The 23,806-nt window shown below is 44.7% G+C and overlaps 4 protein-coding genes across 4 annotated transcripts; 1 reads left to right on the top strand and 3 right to left on the bottom strand.

The window, feature by feature from the left end:
* Window positions 1-6,187: 6,187 nt before the first annotated feature.
* LOC146369650 (uncharacterized) lies at window positions 6,188-10,254 on the bottom strand. Its single transcript, XM_084911122.1, has 4 exons — window positions 9,894-10,254; window positions 9,766-9,819; window positions 7,786-7,899; window positions 6,188-6,801 (listed from the first exon to the last, which is right to left on the bottom strand). The coding sequence occupies exons 1-4, from the start codon at window positions 10,067-10,069 to the stop codon at window positions 6,669-6,671; spliced, it is 477 nt and encodes a 158-aa protein (XP_084767248.1). The 5' UTR covers window positions 10,070-10,254; the 3' UTR covers window positions 6,188-6,668.
* A 2,919-nt stretch (window positions 10,255-13,173) lies between these two features.
* atp6v1f (ATPase H+ transporting V1 subunit F) lies at window positions 13,174-15,120 on the bottom strand. Its single transcript, XM_084910544.1, has 2 exons — window positions 14,888-15,120; window positions 13,174-13,604 (listed from the first exon to the last, which is right to left on the bottom strand). Exons 1-2 carry the CDS (start codon window positions 15,043-15,045, stop codon window positions 13,403-13,405), a joined length of 360 nt encoding a protein of 119 aa, XP_084766670.1. The 5' UTR covers window positions 15,046-15,120; the 3' UTR covers window positions 13,174-13,402.
* A 241-nt stretch (window positions 15,121-15,361) lies between these two features.
* On the top strand, window positions 15,362-17,191 carry lamtor4 (late endosomal/lysosomal adaptor, MAPK and MTOR activator 4). The gene is made up of 4 exons (XM_084910545.1): window positions 15,362-15,473; window positions 16,167-16,250; window positions 16,617-16,734; window positions 17,008-17,191. Exons 1-4 carry the CDS (start codon window positions 15,471-15,473, stop codon window positions 17,103-17,105), a joined length of 303 nt encoding a protein of 100 aa, XP_084766671.1. The 5' UTR covers window positions 15,362-15,470; the 3' UTR covers window positions 17,106-17,191.
* A 2,765-nt stretch (window positions 17,192-19,956) lies between these two features.
* LOC146369647 (ADP-ribosylation factor 4) lies at window positions 19,957-23,727 on the bottom strand. The gene is made up of 6 exons (XM_084910542.1): window positions 23,494-23,727; window positions 22,888-22,968; window positions 22,124-22,233; window positions 21,408-21,479; window positions 21,191-21,316; window positions 19,957-20,520 (listed from the first exon to the last, which is right to left on the bottom strand). Exons 1-6 carry the CDS (start codon window positions 23,558-23,560, stop codon window positions 20,434-20,436), a joined length of 543 nt encoding a protein of 180 aa, XP_084766668.1. The 5' UTR covers window positions 23,561-23,727; the 3' UTR covers window positions 19,957-20,433.
* Window positions 23,728-23,806: the final 79 nt, after the last annotated feature.

Raw genomic sequence — 23,806 nt, 5'->3', positions numbered from 1 at the left:
GCTCCCTTCACCTCTGGTGTCCACCATTTGGTTCGGGGATTACCACCACGGCAGGCACCAACCACCTTGCGGCCGCAGCTCAATGCAGCAGCTTCGGCAATGGAGATGCTGAACATGGTCCATTCGGACTCAATGTCCCCAGTCTCCCTCGGAATGCTGTTGAAGCTCTGCCGGAGGTGTGCGTTGAAGATCTCGCGGACTGGGGCCTCTGCTAGACATTCCCAGCACACCCTCACTACGCGTTTAGGTGCACCAGGTCTGTCCAGCGTCCTCCCCCGCCACCTGATCCAACTCACCACCAGGTGGTGATCAGTTGACAGCTCAGCCCCTCTCTTTACCCGAGTGTCCAGAACATATGGTCGCAGGTCTGGTGATACGATTACAAAATCGATCATCGACCTACGGCCTAGAGCGTCCTGGTGCCACGTGCACTTATGGACACTCTTATGTTCGAACAAGGTGTTTGTTATGGCCAAACTGTGATTAGCACAGAAGTCCAATAACAAAGCACCGCTCGGGTTCAGATCAGGGAGGCCGTTCCTCCCAATCACGCCCCTCCAGGTCTCGCTGTCGTTACCCACGTGAGCATTGAAGTCTCCCAGCAGGACAACAGAGTCTCCAGGTGGAGCACCTTCCAGCACCCCCCCCCCCCCCCCCCCCCCCCAGGGACTCTAAGAAGGCTGGGTACTCCGAACTGCCACTCGGCGCATAAGCGTAGATGACAGTCAGGACCCGTTCCCCGACCCTAAGGCGCAGGGAACAAACCCTCTCATCCACCGGGAAAAACCCCAACGTACCGGCAGAAAGCCGAGGGGATATTAGAATACCCACCCCAGCCCGCCGCCTCTCACCAGGGGCAACTCCAGACTGAGACAGAGTCCAGCCCCTCTCCAGGAGACTGGTTCCAGAGTCCAAGCCATGCGTAGAGGTGAGCCCGACTATATCTAGCCGGTACCTCTCAACCTCACGCACTAACTCAGGTTCCTTCCCCACCATGTCCCTTTTGCCAGTCTTGGCAGCCGGGGGTCAGTCCACCAGGGCCTCCGCTCCTGGCCGCCACCTGGCACACAATGCACCCGACCCCTATGGCGCCTCCTGCGGGTGGTGGGCCTGCGGGAGGATGGGCCCATGTCTCCTCTTCGGGCTGTGCCCGGCCGGGCCCCATGGACTAAGGCCCGGCCACCAGACGCTCGCCCTCGGGCACCCTCCCCGGGCCTGGCTCCAGGGCGGGGCCCCGGTAACCCTATCCCGGGCAGGGTAAACTGTTCCCTCGATGTTCTTTTCATAAGGGTCTTCTGAATCGCTCTTTGTCTGGTCCCTCACCCAGGACCAATTTGCCATGGGAGACCCTACCAGGGGGCAAAAGCCCCCAGACAACATAGCCCCTGGGATCCCTGGGACACACAAATCCCTCCACCACGATAAGGTAGCGATTCAAGGAGGTCACAAATCTCCCACATCTAAAAACTCTCCCTCTCTCTCTCTCTCTCTCTCACTCACTCGCTCTGTCTCGCTGCCGTTACCGTCACTCCCAAAACTTTTCCCTCTTCCTAAACAACCAAATCCCACGTGTTGACTTTTTTTTAAATTGGTCGACATGGTACATTTTTCCACCGATAGGAAAGCGGTGGCTTTTTTTCCTTTCTTTACTGTTTTCGCGCTGTCCTTAGAAAACGCTTAAAACACACACACACAAAAACGTGACGACAGTATTTAGAAAAAAACGTGGCTTATATATATTATCATAACTCTGGATTTACTGGCCTGTAATTAAAATGTAAAAACTTTGAAGTCTGAACTTTCAATGTGGGCTGAAATAGAGAGTCAGCGTGGCTGCAGCTTTTTGCTATGTCAGCTTAGATCAGTCATGTGATTTGGAGGTGCAACGTGTCCGTGGACCACAGAGGGTTAATAACACTCACCTTCCTTCCATTTCCAGAGTGTAACATCCAACCATCTGTGTAAAATCCGAAATTCCCATGGTGTTGTTCAAAATGTGCTCTGGCACAATCATAAACATCGCTTGTTACTGAAAACAAGAAAAAAGCCGGTCCTGCTATGGGCTGAACCATTTGTTAATGGTGGAGGGGGGGACACTATGCAATATATTCAGTTTTAGCATTTATATTCACTGTTGAGTGTAACTACGCTCAAACTGTTAATGCTATCTTATTTTAATAAACAACACTGTTATATGCAAAACTCGGGTGGCACTTGGGGTGGCAAGAGATCATTTTAGGGTGGCACTTGCCACCCCATGCCACCCTTCTAGATCCGCCCCTGTTCATGGATAGATAAAGTTGGGTGTCATCTGTATACCATGCCTTCTGATGAAACTGCCTAAGGGAAGCATGTATAATGTAAACAGAATTGGTCATAATTGTGTTTACCTTATACATGTCGATCATATGTGGAAACAGACAAGTGAGAAGTTTGTGTGTGTGCTACAGCTGAATGTTTGTGCCTGATCTCCTGTGTGACCCAGGGCTCCGTGTTGGTTGGAGATGATGTTATTGTTCACTGTGCAGAGCTTCATGATGAGAGCGCTGTTCATGTTAATGAGCTGTCATTTATTAGCATCTGTGAGAGGAAGCAGAGTCCTTTTATCCTGCTCATGCTGCTGCTGCACAAATGTGTCATACATGACTGATCTGGAGAATCTAAACAACGCTGTAACTCATTTGTGGATGAATCTGTCGCAGCGGGTGTGTTCTGGTCCTGATTCAAACAGGCGAGTCTCTGATTGCAGACATGAAAACATGCTAATGAGGTGCACACGGCCCTACTCACGCATTTCATTTGTTTCCTAATGGAGCCCAGCAAGTGCTGCCACTGATCTGCATAAAACCTTTGAAACAGTCTTAGAACCTCAGTTACTCCATCAGCCCTCACTGTCAGTTCATAGCGATGAAGCTCTGCTGGTTGAGATGAATTACGTCATTAATCGTCTTTGGGTCACACCTTAAATTTATTTATGTATGGTTTCTACAGTAACTCTGTGATGTTGTTCGTATCAAGATAGAGAAAATCTCTAAGGAGCCTTTCCAGTTTCACGTTGAATCTGTGGCGTAAAGAATTATAGCAACTCTGAAGGAAAAAGGAGCGCCACTCCAAGATGTACTTAATAAAGCGGCAGGTGGGTATATATACCTGTCTGATTAGCAGTGTCATGATGTACACCTGAGATGCAAAACTGAGTACCTGCTTCTACCTGTATTTGGGGCGATCGTGGCTCAAGAGTTGGGCGTTTGCCTTGTAATCGGAAGGTTGCCGGTTCAAGCCTGGGCTCTGACAGTCTTGATCGTTGTGTCCTTGGGCAAGACACTTGACCCATTGCCTACTGGTGGTGGTCAGAGGGCCCGGTGGTGCCAGTTTCTGGCAGCCTCGCCTCTGTCAGTGCGTCCCAGGGTGGCTGTGGCTACAATGTAGCTGCCATCACCAGTGTGCTCCACCATAAGTTTATATGCATTTATACACCTCTCTGCATTTAATCATTAGTTATTATTAATCTCTGGCTCTCTTCCACAGCGTGTCTATGTCCTGTCTTCTTCCCCTCACCTCCAACATGTTGCAGGTCGCCCCTCCTGGTTCGCCTGGAGGTTTCTTCCGGTTAAAAGGGAGGGTTTTCTTCCCACTGTCACCAAGTGCTTGCTCAAAGAGGGAATTCTGATTGTTTCGGTTTCTCTGCATAATTCTAGGTCTTGACCTTCCAATATAAAATGCTTTGAGGGGACTGTTGGTGTGATTTGGAAAATGAAAAAGTAAAACTGAACTGAACTTGGTTCCACTGAAGTGCAATCTCAGTTCTAACAGTGTGTTACTCATAGTTTGAAGTAATCTGACTGAAAGCAGAGATGGATTCAGGACTGTGTGTGTGTCAGTCATATGTGTGAAACTATGAGAAAGGCTAATGTCTTGGTGAAAGCTGAGGAATCACTCGATGAAGAAGAGTGGTCTAAGCCCATCCTGCCTGTCTTTGCAGGACAATGAAAGCTGGTTCTTTCTCAGAGGAGGCTCTGAGGGTCTGCAGGTTTTCTCCAGGCTCTCCCTATGTGTGTGTGTGTGTGTGTGTGTGTGTGTGTGTGTGTGTGTGTGTGTGTGTGTGCGTGCGTGCGTGCGTGTGTGTGTGTGTGTGTGTGTGTGTGTGTGTGTGTGTGTGTGTGTGTGTGTGTGTGCTGAATCAGATCCAGGATCAGACCCGCTGGGTTTATTTATTTATTTATTTATTTGTTTGTTTGTGGGAGGTGTGAGGACAGGAACGAGTCACATGACGTTCCATTTATAGTGAGAACAAAGATTCAGAGAGAACAAGCCTGTTCTCTTCATCCTCTTCTTCCTCTGTAATCAGCTGCTGTTGATCGTGTCAGGATGAACTGATTGATTTGATATGAAAACAGCAGGTGCAGACATGTTTGTTTGTTATTGATCTCTTCTAATAAATGAGCTGTTAGCCTTGCTGACAGCGTCTGATCGATTCAGGTCCATCAGAACTCTGACTGATTCAGTCACAGCATTTCATCCACTCACCCCTGACTCACGTTCGCCTGCACTGACTCATTTACACTTTTAAATCACTCTGTGTTTGGAGGTTCGAGGGCTTAGCCAATCATTGCACTGCTCACACAGTTTCACACGTCATTTACCCAGAATTCAGCAGCTGCTGTGACAGGACGCTTTGAACGGAGCTGACAGAGTTTAAGATTTCACTGATTCCCCTGATCAAAGGTTGCTGAAGCCAAGCCAGCTTCAGATATATTACACAGCAATAGTCACACACCTCAGAGATGACGCCTGATAGGCTCACCTCTGTACACACAGCAGTGATCCTACAGAACTGCTAACACGCTCACAACTCATGAATGACAAAGCTCATATCTGACCTCTTGAGTCCTGTAACGTGGCAGACTGTACCAGCAAACACTCCCATTAAACTACATTTATTCCACTCTCGGACTGGAAAGTCCTTCCTAATGAGTGATTTAAATACCAAAAATGATCCTGATTATGTTTCTAACTGAATCCCAGGTAAATTTCTCTCTGCTGCTGTCTGCTCACCCTGTGTGGGTGGGATTTAAGCAGTCTTGTGTAGTAAGCCTGACCCCGACCCACATGAACGTTACTCAGACGTTTCCAGTCAGGTGCTGGAGTGAGTGATAATTAAAGTTTAATTAATCTCCACACACTCTGCTCATCTGGTTTTTAAAGCTCACTCTGCCTTCATCATCCTCATCATGATTGCACCAGCTGCTCCTCCTCCCGTACTTCTGATTGCTCCTTCAGACAATTGTCCAATCAGCAGTGACTCAGTCTTTCTGAGGAGCTGCAGCTGCACATGCTCACAGAATACAGGAAAACACATCTCCGTGTCAGCAAAATCAATACTGATTAATACTGATAATCTGATGTGCTGTGTGTGGTACAGTCCACAGTTCAGATTGTGACAGTAGAATCACAAAGTTGACTCTCACACTGATGTTTCTACTGTTCCTGTGCTGCCACCTCCAGGACAAACACGTTCTTACACCCGGAGGTGCCCCTATTGCTTAATTTTGAACCAGCTTTATTAACAAACCTCAGTCAAAACGGAAGAAACAACCCCCCTGATGAACTCCAGCAAGGAAACCGAAATAAAAAGAAAACATAATGAAATGTGAATAAATGAAATGAAAGATGTTCTTCTGTGTTTTTGTGCTTAGTCAACATAACACACACTCAGATATAACAGTCTGCCCCTCAGACTGTATATCAAAGATGGTTAGTGTCTTGGAACCTGGACAGGAAGCTGAGATGTTCTTAGGGACACTCAGAGAAATTTAACTGCCAGGATGAAAAATTATTTTAAATCCTGAATTTGTGACAAGTCAGAAAACTTTAATGTGTTTTTATCATTGACCCGTGATACACGCAGCTTTTATATCACAGCCACGCATCACAGTGATTGTCCAGAAGGGCTTCAAGCTGCACTTTTAATAATCAATCACAGACTGTAAATAAAGATTGATGTAGGTAATGTCCAGCACAGGCCAACTCCTCTGCTATAGAAGTGTAGTTGACCTTTGACCTCTGACTTTTACCTGTAGTCAGTTTTGTACGTGCAGGGAGAGTCAAACTTTATTTAATACTTAATTGGAAACAGATTTTCTTTACATGGACACATTTCAGACTGTCACATTTACAGGTAGGCATTTTGCACATGCTCAGTGTGACTCCGACCAGCTCCACAGAAACACCAACAAACTTTGTTAATTAATAGCTTTGTTTAATTTCTGTCACTGATGTCAGAGACACAAACTGACACGTAAAAGGCGACAGGAAAACTTCAAGTGATCAGGGACAGGCCCCTTCAAAATAAAAGTATAAGATGTAAATACATACTGGGAGGAGCTGAAAGTCATCGAGTCTCTGTCAATCATGTGCTGGACCATGTGACCACAGTTGGAGTCAAACAGGTGAGACTGAAGATGGTTCTCTTTGGTTTCCACCTGTGGTGACGTGCAGCTCTGTCACTGGATGTTTGTTGGTAAGATGGATCTTAAAAATTGTAGTTAACTTCTTTGCATCCTCAGGTGTGTGAAGGTTAGGTTTTCTTGTGTTTTTCTCTCAGACAGGTGAGTGTGAGGTGGAGCTGATGATGATGAGGATGATGAAGTAGTAACAGGTGCCTCCCTTCACTTTTTCCCAGGACCATAGGGGTCTGCGGTGGCGTCGCCAGCCTTCTCCTCTCCACCCTGCATTCTGTTAACAAGGTTCGCCGTCCCACAGGTGGCCAGGACACACCGAGCAGCTGTGGCCCCATGAATGCTAAGAAAGGCACAGGTAATTGATTAATTGATTGATTAATTATCTAGGAACAACTTTAATAATTATTGATACTTATTTAGACTCTTTCTTTTTGATTGATCTTTCTGAGTTGTACTTCAGTGACTTCTTCCAAATAATCAGCGTGTCTTTTAGACCCCACACTGCCTGTCTCTCTGTCTGTCTGTTTTTCTTTCTGTTTGTTTGCCTGTTTGTCTTTCCGTATGTTTGTTTATCTGTTTACCTGTCTGTCTTTTTCTTTTGTCTGTTTGGTTTTCTGTTTTAGTGTTTGGTTGTCTGTCTGTCTGTTTGTATTCTGTCCATCTGCCTGTCTTTCTGCTTGTCTGTCTGTTGCTCTGTCTGTTTTGTCATCTATTTTTTGTCTGTCTGCTTGGTAGCTTGTCTGTCTGTCTGCCTGTCTTCTGTTTGTCTATCTGTATGTTTGTTTATCTGTCTACCTGCCTGTCTGTCTTTTTCTCTTGTCTGTTTTGTAATCTGTCTGCCTGTTTGTTTGTCTTTTTCAGTCAGCTGCTTAGTTTTCTGTTTAGGTGTTTGGTTGTCTGTTTGTCTTCTTTTTGTCCGTTTGTCTGTCTGTCTGTTTGTCTTTTGGTCTGTCAATCTGTCTGTTTGCTTGTCTGTTTGGTTGTTTGTTTGTTTTTCTGTTTGTCTGTCTGCCTCCCTATTGTGACTTTGTGCCCTGACTCTCAGGTAAATTTTAAAAACAAAAAACATCAGCAGGCTCTCTCCCTACTTCTGATGGTGTTTTCTCGGCCAATCAGACCGTGTGGTGACAGATACATACTCTGATTCTGGCTTCCTGAAACACAGACAGAGAGCACCTGTTCAGACCTGAGTGGGCTGCAGGTGAGTGTGTGTCAGAGTCTTACAGGTGATCCAGAGGAAGAATCAGTCTTGAATACAAGCAGAGGCCCTCTGAACTGGATTCACACCTAAAACTTGATTTAGGTGCAACCTGAGGTTACTCACAAAATCTTGCGGGTTCTGTTCCCCGTGGCATGCTCCATGCTGTTCCCCATGTGGGTTCCCATGTTTTTTACTGTGTTGTTCCGCACAGCAATCTCAGTGAACCCCTCTGCACTGCTGTGAAAAATAAAACTTTAAACAATCTGATCCTCATTAAAGTTTTCACACAGAGTTGAAACAGCTTCACAGGTGTGACTTTTTTTGAGCCTCGAGTCTGAAACAGGAAATAGACTGGCTACATCATCTTCAACACAAATCATCTCTTACTGAGGAGGTGATAAACAAATGGATGTTCCACTGACCGCTCACAGCGATCATTGTAACACAATTAAATATAAGTAAACATTTAGAAACATCATGTGACAACTCAGTCGTTCAAAAGGACGTCCGCTTTATTCCCACTTTATTCCCGCTTTATTCCCACTTTATTCCCACTGTAATTCCAGTGTATTTGTGGATTATTCTCTGAGACCCTTGATGCTCCGGTGCAAATTTATATTTTTATCACATGAACAAACTAATGACTAGTTAACATATTGATCATCACAAGTTTAAGTGGTTACTCAGAAAGTAACTCAGTAGGTTCACTCAAACTATAGTTACTTTTCCCAAAAAGTTGATTCTGTTCATCTCAATGTATGTTCGTGTAGGTTCTCAGTCTTCCAGGTCATGGTAACCTAAGGAGCTTGGAAAGAAAAGAACTGGACTTCTTTAAGCTTCACCTCTCATCTGAAACGCTTCTTCAGTTCTAAGACCAAATAGTGGAAAGTCCCAGGTATTTAAGCCCTGATAAAAACCCACACCTTTTTGATGAGGCAAGGTGTCAATATAATAGTAATAGTTGGTCAATGACCCTCTTATGGGACAACCCCCGATAGAGCTTAAATACCTGGGACTCACCACCATTAGGTGTTTCCAGGCTCCTTTCAGTGATTCATTTGGATGTAGTGTTTTCAGTGGGAGAAACATTTCGTCACTTAAAGTTTGGCTCTCATCATCCACTAGGTGTCACCAGGACACTACAACATAGAGCAAACACCATCCCACAGACACAGCGGCCAGCATCTAAAGAAAACTCCAGGCGATCCAGGAGAGAAGAAGCAAAACTGCTGCCTAAGCAGAAACCCTTAGTAATCTCTTTTGTGTCAGGAGTAGCGGAACAGCTGAGACACATTTTCTCCAACCACCATGTCTGTGTGGCTTTCAAACCCAAAACCCGCTGCGCAAAAAAATGGTTCCCCGAGGATCCGGTCCCCCAACACAAACAGTGTAACATAGTGTACACTCTTGAGTGCGCACAAGCGATTTACGTGAAAAGGGAAAGACCATCTCTGTATCGAGGAGGGGGCCTAAAGGTACATCTTTCACAATCTTACAATGTTGTAATTGCAGCCATTCCCCACCTCTTTGTGAATGGCACTCATGGCCATTAAACAATAATCAAGAAACTGGCGTCACAGCTCATTGTTCGTCTGTGGTGCTAGTTTCAGTCATTGAGCAAATGTACTGTTTATAAGGTTAGAAATCTGCAGTCAGCTGAGACTGAAAAGGACACTTGGATGAGTGATGAAATGTTTCTCCCACTAAAAAGGCTCCGTCCAAATGAACAGAATCAACTTTTCCTTACTAGGATGATTGAGCATGCATCAAGACAGTTACTTTTGTATCTGTCAGAGTTTCACACCTGAAGATCAGTCAAAAAGATTTAATGAACTGATGATCAGTGAGCTGAATGATTGGAAATTATTAGTAAACATGTTGATTCATCATTGATCATTTAACAATCAATCAGCAGGTCGATTGGTACACATTTACTCCACCAAGTAATCTGATTTCTTTACAACATGTGAAATGAGTAAAGAGAAGAAGAAGACTGGGAGTTTATCTGGATGTAGTTTAGCAAGATGACATGTTCATACCTGATGTTACTTCAAAGTTCTAACAAGCTGGTGCAGGAATACCCAGAGTTTCTGTCAGACTCACCTGGTGTTGTTGTGATCGGCCAGATGAGGATTTGACATGTTCACATTTTCACGTCTGTGGAAAGAACAGAAAACATCTCTGTAATCAGCACACACAAACAGGAAGTCCAGCTGACACCTGTACCTTACCTGAGACGTCCACGTGGAGAAGGAAGAGGTGTCACCAAAACAAAGACCACCATCATCATTATCATCACCATCATCCTCTGGAGTGGAGCAGAGAGAGTCGTCATCCTCATCAGAGAGAGTGACATTGAAGGCATCATGCTGCCTTTTAAACCTGCTCGTTGTTTACACAGAAACATGTCAGTGTCGCCTGAAGGTCAGCTGAAGGCCGACGGGAGTGATGAGTCGTTTCACTATTTACAGTGGGTTTTATCAGCAGCTCGACCTCGGCACTGTTTGTTCTTCACGGGGAAGAGATCATCGGTTCACACGCAGTGATCTCACTGTGATGTCATCAGTTCTCAGTGTCTGTGGGAAACATCATTAAACATCTGAGTCACCTGCAGGTGTGAACTCAGGTGTTTTTATGTTAACCGCCAACTTCCTGTGAAGTCACTGTGAGGTAACTGTGAGGTAACCTCTATCCCACTAAGTCACATGCTGACTTCCTGTCATACTGTGCAAGTCAAACTGCTAAAGGTAGTAAAGGGTCTTAATGGATGCTCAATCATCCAGGTAAGTAAATCCCAAAAGGTTTATTCTGTTCATCTGAACATTTTCAGTGGGAGAAACATTTCGTCACTCATCCAAGTGACTTCTTCAGTCTCAGCTGACTGCACGTTTCCCCAACATTATAAAAAGTACATTTGCACAATGACTGAAACCAGCCCACTGAAAGAACAATGGGCTGTGAGGCCAGTTTCTTGATCATCAATATGCAAATTGTCATGATCATTGATCAAAGACCACTGATCAATTGCAATGAGTACCATTCACAGAGAGTTGGGGAATGGCTGCAATCACAACATCGTAAGATGGTGAAAGAAGTACGCTTAGGCCGCCTCCTCGATTCAGAGATGGTCTTTCCCTTTCCATGTAAATGGCCTCCTTGACTCTGCAGTCAAACCAGCGTTCCTCCCTGTCCAGGATGTGTACATCCTCATCATTGAAAGAGTGTCCACTGGCCTGTAGGTGTAAAAAGACTGCGGAGTCCTGGCCTGACGAGGTAGCTCTTTTTTTTGTTGTTGTTGTGCCATCCGCCTCACCAGAGGTTGTTTGGTTTCACCAATGACTAAATCATGACAATCAAGCTGGCACTTAACAGCGTACACTATATTACTCTGTTTGTGTCGGGGGACCTGATCCTTGAGGTGGACCAATTTTTTGGTTTGGGGTTTAAAAGCCACAGAGCCTGAGGTAGTAAAGGGTTAAAATACTCCGTGGCACACAGACTTCGCTGTGTTTGTGTTTCCTGTTTTATATTCAGGTCACAGTGCTGAACTCTGGGAAAACATCTGCAAGGGAAGGTCATGTTCCAGCCCCCAAGGAGATGTTTGTTTGATCACCCCGTCACCCTGTGACAGGAAGCAGTTTATGTCGAACATGAGTGCAATGTTATCAATAAGTAAATGGACTGATGCTTATATAGTGCTTTTCTACTCTCCCAGAGTACTCAACGCCCTCTATACAACATACCACATTCACCCAATCACACAAGAACCTTTTTTTCTAAGCTTTTAGTGCTTCCTAGCTATCATACACTGATGGATGCATCAGAGAGCAGCTTGAGGTTAGTATCTTGCCCAAGGATACTTGGCATCCAGACTGGAGGAGCCAGGGATCGAACCACTAATCTTCCAATCAGTAGATGACCTGCTCATCCCCATCCCATAAGCGTGCAGACTTTCAGGTTAGTGTGGACTCGCTCTGAGGCTGACGATACAAAGACACTGAAGCACACGGAGAGTTCACAGACACGTGTGTGATCGATCAGCAGGACTTCAGGTTTTTGATTTATTGATTGTTAAAGTCTGATGTGATGAACACAGAGCAGCTTCACTCTGATAAAAAATATAGTTTTCAGGATTTTAGCTCTAGAGCATCAAAAGCAACAAAAACACAGTTTCGAAGTGATGACGATATCCCATTGTCCTTACCCTCAACTGTGGTCATTAGGTTTGGGGAGTAGCCAAAAGAATAAGGTTGCAGGTACAGGCAGCAGCAATGAGCTTCCTCTGAAGGGTGGCCGTGCTGTTCCTAGAGAAAGGGTGAGGATTTCAGTCATTTGAGAGGGGCTTAGAGTACTGCCGCTACTTCTCCACATTGAAAAGAGGTAGCTGAGGTCCTTCGATATCTGACCATGGCACCTCCTGCATTTGGATGAGGTCCCAAGGCAGACCCAGGACAGGCTGGAAAGTGTGTTAAATCTACTGAACAATAGTTTTCACCTATTTTCATTTACAACATTTTTTTCTGACAGAAATGAGATGATAACTAAATAAAAAGTAATGCACAAGAACAAAAACTGTGACAAAATGTATCAACAATACGAGATCCAATCAGAAGTTTTAGGTTGTGAAGAATCTCGCAACCAGTTTGGAAGTGATCCAGTCAGATGTAACTTCCTTGTACAGTAAGGTTAGATGAACACATCTGATCTGAAATCGTGCAGCTAGCTCGCTGTTTGTCATGAAAACACCTAGGAGGTACAGAAGAGCAGACATGGTGCTTCATGAGAGCTTACTGAATCAGCTCTGCTGTAACGTTGGGATATTTACTCAACTAGAGAAATTAAGATGAATAATCACAACTGGCTGGGAAATGCCTCACTTGCCTCCGGATCAGCTGGTGGAAGAGGTTGGCAGAAAATGAACTATCATAAACAGCATCAAAAATCTGACTTACTCACACCTGTCTGCTGATTAGCTGATTTCTCCTCCTCCATTGTGAGGCTCAGGTGGATTTTGTTTTGTGGTCAGAATTAGCTGACCGCCACCCTATGACACCTCCACTGAGCGACACCAACAAACATGAAACACGCCTCATAATTTAAACTGCAAACGGGGAGCTTTATTATGAAAATCCCATCAAAGACTTCCTGTTAGCTTCATTAAGCTCAGACCAAGCAAACTTTATCCTCAAGTTCTTGAATGACCTCTGGCCTTTGTGCAAGTTATTTGGGAATTTCTCAGGTCGTGACCCCTGCTGCAGCTCACAGATGTTCTGAGTGGTGGGTTCATGGATCCTGGTGTTTAGGCCAGGGTGTCTTGAAAGTTACTGAAGGACCTCCACACAGACACCAGGAGGACAAAAATACACAGAATTCCGGATGGCGCTGTGAGGAGTTTGTCTGCTGCTGACTGACACTGCCCATTTCTGCTGGTGTTTAAACCTTAAAGCTCATCACACCTGGGGCTGGAAACAAGGATTAGCCGTGTGTGCATCCATCAAATTAAACAAAAAATAACTTTAAACAACAAGTTTATTTATTCATTTATTCGCACATCTGTTCACGTTTATAAGTTAACACATCTGGAACAAACACCTAGGAGGAGGGGCAGGTCACATGACTCAAGCAGGTTTGGTCTAAAAACGATCACATGGGCATACATCACTTCCTGGAAATAAAAGTAAACATCACAGCACAAACACATCGGGACAAATCTGTGAACCGCATCAGCGCGACTCGCCGTCTATCGGAAGTCTTCGGCAGAGAACATGCCCTTGGCACGGCGCAGGATGGAGTCCTTGGACGCATCGTACGGGTGCTCTTTGGACGGGATCTCCAGCACGGCCGGGATCGACTGCATATGGGCATCAATGGCGTGCCGGATCATCTCAGCGATGAACTGATTTATCAGGATGATACCAATGTCGTTACGTGCCAGGAAGCTCCTGCAGAGGACAAGAAAAAGAATAGCCCCGTCAGTCTGCCACGCCAAAGTCCAGTCACAATTTAACATCCTCAGAACCCGAGAAGAACCAGCGGAGGTGTAACAGGAAGTAAATGAAGGCGTGGTGTTTCTGAGAGTCTCGGAGGACTAACATTTCTCTCTGGTCTGTTTGTTACTGCTGAGCTTAACACAGGAAGTCAGACAATTCAAATTATTGTCAATTTAACATCATCCGTCTCTAACGGTGGGTTACAGAGGTTTAGATGTAAAGGATATTCACAGATGAGTTCAATGACAGCAGAGAACACAGGAATTCCTAATCTGAAACATCAATGTAGGAGCTGGTCTGTTTTAAGATATGAAAAACATTTCCAAACTGAACAGTGATCATTTAAATCAGCTTATTTTTGAATGGAGTCTGGTGTGTGTCACACAGCACATGAGGCCATTAAGGAAAATTTCAGGAATACAACCCCAAAGCACCAGACCAACTTCTCTGAACTGATAAATGCAAGTCAACAATTAAAAAAAACGAAAAAATGTGTGAAGCGATCACAAAATATTATACATTATAAAATATCATAATTAATATAAAGTATTTCAATTTTTGCTGATATTAAATCCTTCATTGAAAATGCTGATTTCATACACAGAGATTTAATAAAAAGCTCTGGTTCTTCAATAGAGTCCGGTGTGAGAGCTAACATGCTACATTTACAAAGATCGCGATTATTTATGTGTAGTTTTAATGAAGTCAGAAAGACTGAATAACTATTAAAATACAATGATTTCTGAAATCAGGTTCAGGAATCCACAGAAACAGACTGAAGTCTTTTCTAATTTTACGGCATTTAACAGGTTAAGTTCATTTCATGGAGATTAGCTGAGAGCTGGATTAATATATTGATCGGCTGATCAATCCATTACACTCTATCCGACGATCATCTAAGGGCTGAAAACTCAGGATGCTGGATGTAGTTACAGACTGGGCCCAAATACACCAGAATCCATTCTCATTTTCATCAAAAAAGCAGCCGGCCTCCTGTCCTACAGCCAGTGTTTTTGAAGTCACCGAGGGGTTAATACGGTTCCAGGCTGGTGCTGTCCGAATTATAATAAAACCGATCTGACTTTTGACCCACGAGGACCACCGAGACCTTCGGTCAGGTGACACTGACAGAAACACGTGAAAGGAGCGTTAAATCGGCTGATTTTTTAAAACATTTTGGTGTGTGTGTGTGTGTGTGTGTGTGTGTGTGTGTGTGTGTGTGGAGTCCATCTTACTTGAAAGTCTCCTCGATCTCGGTGATGCTTGTGTCCTTCTCCACCACCAGGAAGTTCGGTTTCCGGTTCTTGTTCAGTTCTCCGATCCCGCCGAGCAAGAAGCCCGTGCACGTGTCCTCGTCTCCGATCACGGCGATCAGTTTCCCGCGGCCGGCCATCACGGAGATGCAGGTGAGATTCCCGGAGAGAAACACTCAGCTTCACGGGACACGTCATGTGAGGGATCAGCTGACCTGCACTTCCGCTTCAATATGGCGCCCCCTATAGAAATTAAAAAAATATGAACGATCACTCGTTTATTTATGTGTTTTATTTTATTTTATTTTCATCTTTATCGGGCAACAATGAGGTCATATTTAGACAGCAACGTCCTCGGCATTAATCCAAACATTCCTAAAATGTCACAAACGTTTATTCTTATTTATTTGATAATCGGGACAAGCACCGACCGTCAGTCCCGCACTGTGCGTGAGTGTCTGTCTCTTTTATCCGACAGCACATGAAGGCCTCAGCAGTCACGTGAGGCTCTGCGATAAAGACGGAAATGCGCAGCTGTGGGCTGTAGAAGCAGAAGAAGACGAACATGGTGAGTTTAAAGTTTTACTTTGATTCTCGTTTTGTGTTTTTTGTTTGTTTGTTTGTTTTTTAATTCAGCGTTCAGGGCCTCGGTGAGGCGTTCACGGATCTCGGACTGTCCGCTGTGTGCCGTTCACTAACGCTGTTAGCGTCCTCTTAGCCTCTCTATGAACAAGGAGGATAAACACGCGGAAATGCTTCCCTTGAAAAAATGAAAACCAGAGCGCTCCAAGGGTGAAGCTTGGAGCTCTCTTCAGAGTTATAATCACTGATAATCAGGCTCAATGCAAATACCTGCGGGACAGCAACAGCGCCCTCTGCAGGAAGGGAGTGGTACAAACAGAGAGGAGGGGGAGTGACGTTCGAAGCGGGTTTACCTGCGCTCTGGGGTCTCAACTGTGTTCCTGTGAAACGGGGAGTGTGTGTCATGTATGCAGGACGAATGTAACCATGGTAAACAAGAAACCGTCTTTAAATGGGTAACCCCATTGGCACCTGAGGACCACAGGCCGTACCTGATGAAGATGCAGAATTATTACTGGACGAATGATCTAAGGCTGTTTAGTGAGTCTCTGAAGCTTCGACCTGAGGAAACACACTTCTTGTTCTGCTGATCTTCGTTTATCAGTGAACCAATGAGTCATCAAACATCACTTCCTTTTAGCTTCATAATGCTATCCTGATGATGTTGTCATTCTTTCAGGCCACAGCGGCGCTCACTGCAGGTCTGGAGCGGATCCCGGACCAGCTTGGGTACCTGGTCATCAGTGAGGATGGTGTCCTGGCCGTGAGTCTCTCTGAGCTTTCAGATGTTCAGTTCACAAAGAAGTTCTTTATGAGTGCAGTTTGGTCTTTATTTAACCACGCTCATTGTTAAATAAGGTGATTTCTGCAAGTAGTCTGGTGCTCAGGCTAGTTTGGTCACACAGAGACCAGACTCCATTTAGATTTAAGCTAATTTAACATTTCTACAGGTTAAACTGAATTCACATTTGATACTGCGAGCTGAACTCTGCTCTTTTCTCAGATTATTCTGGATTATTAAAGTGCTGTAAACAGGGGGAAATATGGATCCTCAGATTATTAAAATAGATTAAAGAGTTGAGTCAAGTCTATTGATCAGAAGAGTGATTGATTATTGATTACTGATCAGTCTGCAGGCGAGCTGGAGAATGACGAGCACACAGCAGGTGTCATGATGCAGATGGTTCGAACAGCAAGTCGCTTCAGGTTATCAGGATCAGCTGATCCACCTTTCAAACGCATGTCAGGTATCACAAACACACCTGCACGGTCACTTTATCAGCTTCAGTAAAAACAAACATGACTCAGGTGTTTTGCTTTGTTTTTCTCAGACCTGTTAATGATGTCATCACTGTCACATGATTCAAACCTGGTGCATCATCAGCAACGTTTTCATGTATTTGATGAGCACGTTGTTCATGTTGCATGATGGGATACAAAGCTCAGGTGGAACCCTGTGACTTCAGGTGGACTAACCTGTGTGTGTGTGTGTGTGTGTGTGTGTCTGTGTGTGTCTGCAGTGATCCTGGACGACTTTGTGTACACGGTGACGGTCTCTGGTCAGAAGGTCTTTGTGGTCAAACGTCAGCACAACCAGCAAGAGCCAATCAGTGTGTAGAAGCTCAGCTGGTGTACAGAGTTGCCATGACGATGATGTTTTTGATGTTTAAAGTTTGTGTGAAATAAAAGTTTTTGAACATGAAACTTTTGGTCTGATCGAGTGGAACTGTGAAGGTGTTAATGCTGAGGATCCTACCTGTAGGACCTGCTGTGAGCAGACCCTGAAAACATGGTTTAACCTTTGTGCCCACCAATTTTCCATCCTTTCGACACCTTCGTGTACAAAAATGTAGACACACAAAGTCTGCCATAAAGTCCTCATACAGTAACATTTTGTTCTGCTTTCTGGGAAACGTGGCCGAATGTTCTAGTTGTGGTTGTTCGCCCGCTCCCTTGGTGGCTCAGTTTGGCTGGGGGCCAGGTGGTCCTGGGTGCCTGGGGCCATGCTCTCAACTCTTACCAGGCTGGTTGGCCTCTAGCAGGATCGACTGTCCACTGCCTCTAGTCCTCTGTGGCTGTCACCCCATGTGGGGCCTCCCTCCTTCTCCTGCTGGGATGGGTGTGCAGAAGTCACCGAGATGTGTGGCCTCAGGTCGTTGGTACACTTGGGGGCTGCAGCTGGTGCGGTTGTCCTGGTTCCATCTGTCTGCCTTGGGGCATCGCTGCAGTTTCTCACCCTCATTATACATTTGTGACAAAGACACAGGCATTCTCACACTCATCTACTCATATATACTCACTCATATATAATGTAATACCTGGAAATAACACAAACACAAATGGATAAATAAAAAAACATTCACATGAAGGAGGAGCCTATTAGATTCTATCGAGTTATTTTTGAAAAAGCAAAATGTGTTGGGCACCAGCGAGCCATCACATAATTCTGATTGCAAAAGCATGACATTCTTGCATTTTTGCCAGTTATGACATGAAGCCATGTGACCACCAGGGGGCCCCAAGAGTAATTTATATGGAAATCAACATCTGATTCATCGATGGAAACAGAACAGAACAGACAGGCTTTGTGTGTGATGGATGCATGTGTGGGTGAGGATGTGCAGGTCCTGCAGCATGTGACCTGGTGCCCTCTACAAATAGACGGGATCCACTTGCAGGTGGAAGAAGAGCTTCTTTTTAGACCTGTGCAGAACCAGTACACATCTCTCTTTCTGCTCGTGCTGATGGTAGCAGTGACAGCATCTGTGTTTTCTGTGAGGGCAGGAGCAGAGGTCTGTCATTCTGCCACCATTGCTCCAGGTCTTTCTCCTTCTCTCATTACTAATGAAAGGTTTCCTCAGCCAAGCTGCAAGCTTATTGGCTGTGAAAGGAATCAGGTGCATAAACATGCTAACAAGAGTTTTTGTTTGAATACAGTAAAAGCAGGAGGCCATATTTGTCCTGAAGACCCTCTGCAAAGATACATCTCTCCAGGGCTTGAGGGCCGGTGTCCTGCAGGTTTTAGATGTGTCCTTGATCCAACACAGCTGATTCAAATGGCTAAATTACCTCCTCAACTTGTCTTGCAGTTCTCCAGAGGCCTGGTAATGAACTAATCATTTGATTCAGGTGTGTTGACCCAGGGTGATATCTAAAACCTGCAGGACACCGTCGCTCGAGTCCTGGAGTTGTGCATCCCTGCTCCAAGATGACCTTTATTCACCCCCAAATTATTAGTGCATGTTTACAGATTTACACACACTCTCAGATACACGCACACACTGCACAAAAATACTAATGCAATCAAATTGATTTTGTTGCTGATCTTTAACACGTCCCATCCCCATACCATTTATCATATGGAAAATATTTAGTTTTGAGTTTTTTTCAAAAATATTCAGCTGTTTAAACTGGCATTTAAAGGGTTAAAGTCCTGAAAATAATTTAATGTTTGATCATTTTGAAAAAGGCTTATGTTGATTTAGTGATTTATGAAACAAAAGCAGAAAAATTATTGCTGTATGAGGATTTTATGGCAGATTTTCTCCGTGTACATTTGGACACAAAGATGTAAAAAAGTTCACAATGCATTAAAAGTATGGATGACATGTGAGAGTTAAAGATGCTTGATTATAAAAAAAAATGACCTAAAAGATTTCCTGCAAAAGTTCATGCCACAAGCTATAACATAGACACATCGATTGGCAAATCAAAAAAAAAAAAAAAAAAAGTTGAAAAGAATGAAATGTACAAAGATGCCCGAGGAGGGCAGAAGGGTTAAACAAAACTTTTTGGACTTGACGGTAGAAGTCTGAGCTCCGCCTCGATTTTAATCCAGGTGCTCTTCAGACACCAAGACCAGGGGTGCATTCCAAAAGTTCCTCCTGTCTCCTATTCCTGACCCATTTTCCTTCACCTCACTGAGGTGATTAGGACAGCCTAACCTGTGAAGACAGCCTCACAGTCGACTCTCCTTAATGACGTGATGCCGGATTTCCGATGGACTACAAAACACCTAGCTTACTTTGCTGTGTTCTGTTGTTTTATGGCGGTCACATAAATGACAACAGGCTGTGACAATGCTTCTTCATGAACGGTCAGATTCCCTCACGTCTCTAGCAGCACACGTAATGCTAAAGTGCTCACACTGGATTATTTTGGTTTGCAGGCCTGCGGCACTCCTTCCTCTTGGTCTTTGAGCCGTCCCACTCACAGCTGATTTTTGTGTTTTTACTTAAGTGAAGCAGCTGCATCTTCATTTTTAAATGATAAATAAATATAAACAGAACATCCTGGAGATACAAAGTCCCAATCATTTTCCGAACTTAGTAATCAGTAGCCCATAAAGTTAAATCCAATATCTGATTGGTGGATCAAAGGTCAGCAAGAGATCTTCAGGCCTATGTAAACATCTCATCGGGCCGTTAACGCTGAATAAAGTTTCTCAAACAGAAAGCAGAACACACAGGTGAGAAGAAAAAAAAACCTTTATTGCATCATGGTCTCAGTTTCTCCTTCACTTTGATAAGGAATGACGAGGCTGCCATACTTGGCTCTATGGAATGAGTCTTCACACGACCAGGTGACCATCACCTGCCATAATTCCCGCCCCCAATGCCCAGGTGACTGTCACCTGCCGTAAGCCCCGCCCCTCCCCCTGTCACATGAATCTGAGTTAAAACATGCGGATTAAAAGAAAGAAGATCTAACAAACACCTGAAGAACAGAAGAGGATGATGGGAAATCAAGGTGAGCTCAGAGTCCATGACATCACTTCCTCCTACAGACACACAGGTATAATTTAAAAAAAAAAAAAAAAGAAAAAAAAGAAAAAGAAAAAAAAGAAACATGGAGCGATGACACGCTCCTTCTCCTCCTCTTCCTCATCTGTACACGGTGACATCAGCGGCTGAAATCAGTCTGCTTTCTACTTCCTGTCAGGTGGTCTAACGCTTCGACAGCTCATTGGACAGCCAGTCCAGTCCCTCGTACAGACCTGTGCCCTGCGTCGCACAGGTGGCCTGCACGTGCCACTGAAACACACACACAGATCAGCATCGGTGAGCGGGCAGGTACAGGGAGCACACACAAGTGAGTTTACCCGTCTAAACAGATTTAGCTCCATGAGTTTGTGACAGTGACATCAAGACCCCTGAGTGGATTTTCTAACAACCAATTAGGATGCAACTGTAAAATTAAAACCCAAGGGTTCCGCCCACTGGCACTGACATCACAGATTACCAGCAGAGGGAGATATTTTATTTCAAGCCAACATGAAAATACTCGCGATTACAAAGACATTATCAACACTTTACATGTACATCCATATCAGCCACCTAACTTAATCGATTCTGATGATTAATGGAATTATTTTTGCTCACTACCCACATGGCTTTAAATATATAATTTCCCCCTGCTGGTAGTGCAGATTACTGCAGCTTCAACATGAAGCTTTGTCGCGATATTGGGTTGGCTGATGTGCTCAGAGCGCCACCACTAGAACAATACTGCGGGCACATTTGAGGTCACCCCACTGTCTCCTGTTTTGTATACTGATTGACTGATTATTGATTTCACAATTACAGAACTGAGCAAGAAAAAAAGCTGAGAACTTAGATCATCAGTCAATAAACCATGGAGGGAAACATGAGAAACAGAACTGAGTCTAGTACTGATCAGTGCGAGTGGGTTATTGATCCTTACGGTTCTGCTGCGCAGGCTGTGCAGACCCAGCTTATCGGTGAGCTCGCTGACACCCATGGCGTTCGGGAGATCCTGTTTGTTGGCGAACACTAGAAGTACCGCGTCCTTCAGCTCGTCCTCCTGGACCTGCACAGAGTCATGTGACATACAGTCAGTGGTTTCCATGACGATCACAAGTCTAATGATGCGTAACTGTAAAGTGAACAAAGGGACTGACCATCTTAGAGAGCTCCTCAGCCGACTCGGCGACTCGCTCCCTGTCATTACTGTCCACCACGAAGATCAGACCCTGTGATCAATACATCAGTCATCGATACAATTAATACATCAATACAGTGACTAATGGATCCTGCCCACAGTGAAAGTCTGTGCTGTGTTTGTCGTGCTGCAGAGTCAGGGATCTAAAATAAGCTTCTCAGGTGTTTCTGAGGGGGAACGCAGCCGTGTTAGGATAACCTGCGCAGGTCTCATGTTTGACTTTGTTGACTGTTCAATAAATCATTTCTTTTACTAACATGCATATACACATAAATGTCACTTCTATTCGTACACACGTTTGACATTCTTCTATGTATTTTATACTTTTAGATTTATTTGTATAGAATTATTTCAATGGACAGCAAATCCACTGAAACTTCATTCAAATATGCACTCACTGTTCTGATAAATTATGCTATTCTATTCTACTCTATTCTGTGTGACTTACTGCTAAAGAAGAGCTTTATGGGTATAAAGATATGATGAGATAGAGGATATAAATGAGGATTTTACTATAGATGAATATCTCAGGACAGATCAGATCAGTGAGGGGTCACAGAAGAAAACCTCTCATGTATGTCCAGGTAAACATAACTGAAGCAGATCAACCTGAACGACTTGTTCCTCAGAGAGAAGCCCCACACCTGCCTGCACCTGAGAGTTCCGCTTCTGTACCTGTGTGTTCTGGAAGTAGTGCCTCCACAGAGGTCGGATCTTGTCCTGACCGCCAACATCCCAAACTGTGAAGCAGATGTTCTTGTACTCGACTGTTTCCACGTTAAAGCCTGAACACACAACCACACACACAGAGTTGTGAACAGGTGACTCTTTGTCAAATTAAAAAGAAAAACTTTTAACGACCTTCAAACATTCCAAGTCACAGGAAACTGAATCACTGACAGGAAACTACACATCCCATCAGCCCGCTGAGAACCAACAGTAAATATCACAGTACAACAGTGACTGTAACAGTATATAATGTTAGAGTGAAGCAGTAGCACTGAAATACCTGCACAGAGGAGGTCTATAAAAGTTTATGTTTCAGTTCTCCATGATTGTAGTTTTAATGGTTACATCTACAGCTGTGTAAACGTTGGTGGTGTGTATAAGTTTAGTTTGTATTTACCTGCTTTAACCATTTGTTTTCACCATCGTAAGTGTGTGTCTGCACTTTCATCATTTATGTTTCTTGTTTTGGTACTTTATTTATTCAAACTAACAGGTGACTCTTATTCTAAAAGGTCACTTGACCTGTAGACGCAGACTTTTAATTTGAAAGGACAAGTTTAAAGGAAATTGTGCAAGTGCAAGCACACCTGGCGAATCCTCACTCAAACCGATCAGATCTGATCAATACGCACGTTCAAACCACCTGACTACACAGCCGGCTGATTATTGATCACATGACCTCATCTTGTCCCTGAGTCCTGATGACGTACCGATGGTGGGGATGGTGGTGACGATCTCTCCGAGCTTCAGTTTGTAGAGGATCGTAGTTTTTCCAGCAGCGTCCAAACCGACTGAAACACACATCAAAGATTAATCCCACATTAATTAAATGTCTCACAGTGGTTCAAGTTTAACCAGAGATTACTTAAACCTCATACAGTGAATAAAGACTAATCTGAGATTACTTAAACTTAGATCAGAGTCCAGCTGCTGGTTTAAAGCTCAGATCAAACCGGGTTTAATGTTTTTATGGACTTAATAAGATGACACCGGTACAGTTTTAAGCTTAACCCCAGATTAAAACATCTTAACCCCAGTTTAACCCCCGTTTAGACCCCAATTTAACTAGGTTTAACGGACTGTTTTCAGCCTGCTTCCTTCCGTTAGCTCCGAGCTAACAGCCTCTTGCTTCTCCGAGCCGGACTTTTGCTTCTCCCTGCACGGGAAGATCGGGCCCGCGGTCCGCAGGACTCGGCAAGCGGGTTCCTGGTAAAAATGAGTCGGTGTGTGGTGCTGGTGAGCCCGCGGAGCCGCTTGCAGCCGCCCCGGAGCCCGGCCGGTTAGCCCGTTAGCTCGTTAGCCTAGCCCCCGCTTACCCATCAGGATCCTCATCTGTTTCTTCCCGAACAATCTGGAGAACAGCGACGAGATTGTGAGGCCCATGGCTGCGGAGAGGAGGCGGTGGCAGGTCACACACTGACGGCGGGTAGAGCCGGAGGTCCGGGATCAGCAGCGGAATGGAGCCGAGAAGGCGCGGAGCAGAGCGAACTGAGGGTGCAGCTCCTCTCGGTGCCACGTCCAGGCCAACGCGGAACAAATGACGTCACTGCTGCGCTTAAAAAAAAAACAACTTTATTAACAGCATAGCAAACACCGCGGCGTTCACTGTTCGCTCAAACACCGTACATT

This window comes from Perissodus microlepis, chromosome 17 (assembly GCF_051167445.1).
Source record: "Perissodus microlepis isolate ML-2025 ecotype Zambia chromosome 17, ASM5116744v1, whole genome shotgun sequence".
In the NCBI taxonomy this organism is placed as follows: domain Eukaryota; kingdom Metazoa; phylum Chordata; class Actinopteri; order Cichliformes; family Cichlidae; genus Perissodus; species Perissodus microlepis.
The sequence above is the reverse complement of the archived record's forward strand: the minus strand, read 5'-3'. Positions and strand labels throughout refer to the sequence as shown.

Coding starts and splice junctions, on each gene's coding strand:
- LOC146369647 (XM_084910542.1), bottom strand. CDS start 23,560: ATGGGCCTCACAATCTCGTCGCTGTTCTCCAGATTGTTCGGGAAGAAA. Junction 22,969..23,493: donor ACAGATGAGGATCCTGATGG/GTAAGCGGGGGC, acceptor TGTGTGTTTCAG/TCGGTTTGGACGCTGCTGGA. Junction 20,521..21,190: donor ACAGCCTGCGCAGCAGAACC/GTAAGGATCAAT, acceptor TGTGTGTTTCAG/TGGCACGTGCAGGCCACCTG.
- lamtor4 (XM_084910545.1), top strand. Junction 16,251..16,616: donor GTGAGGATGGTGTCCTGGCC/GTGAGTCTCTCT, acceptor ATTACTGATCAG/TCTGCAGGCGAGCTGGAGAA. Junction 16,735..17,007: donor ACCTTTCAAACGCATGTCAG/GTATCACAAACA, acceptor GTGTGTCTGCAG/TGATCCTGGACGACTTTGTG.
- LOC146369650 (XM_084911122.1), bottom strand. CDS start 10,069: ATGTTTCTGTGTAAACAACGAGCAGGTTTAAAAGGCAGCATGATGCCT. Junction 9,820..9,893: donor TCTCCACGTGGACGTCTCAG/GTAAGGTACAGG, acceptor TTCTTTCCACAG/ACGTGAAAATGTGAACATGT. Junction 7,900..9,765: donor GCCGATCACAACAACACCAG/GTGAGTCTGACA, acceptor TATTTTTCACAG/CAGTGCAGAGGGGTTCACTG.
- atp6v1f (XM_084910544.1), bottom strand. CDS start 15,045: ATGGCCGGCCGCGGGAAACTGATCGCCGTGATCGGAGACGAGGACACG. Junction 13,605..14,887: donor GAGATCGAGGAGACTTTCAA/GTAAGATGGACT, acceptor TGTCCTCTGCAG/GAGCTTCCTGGCACGTAACG.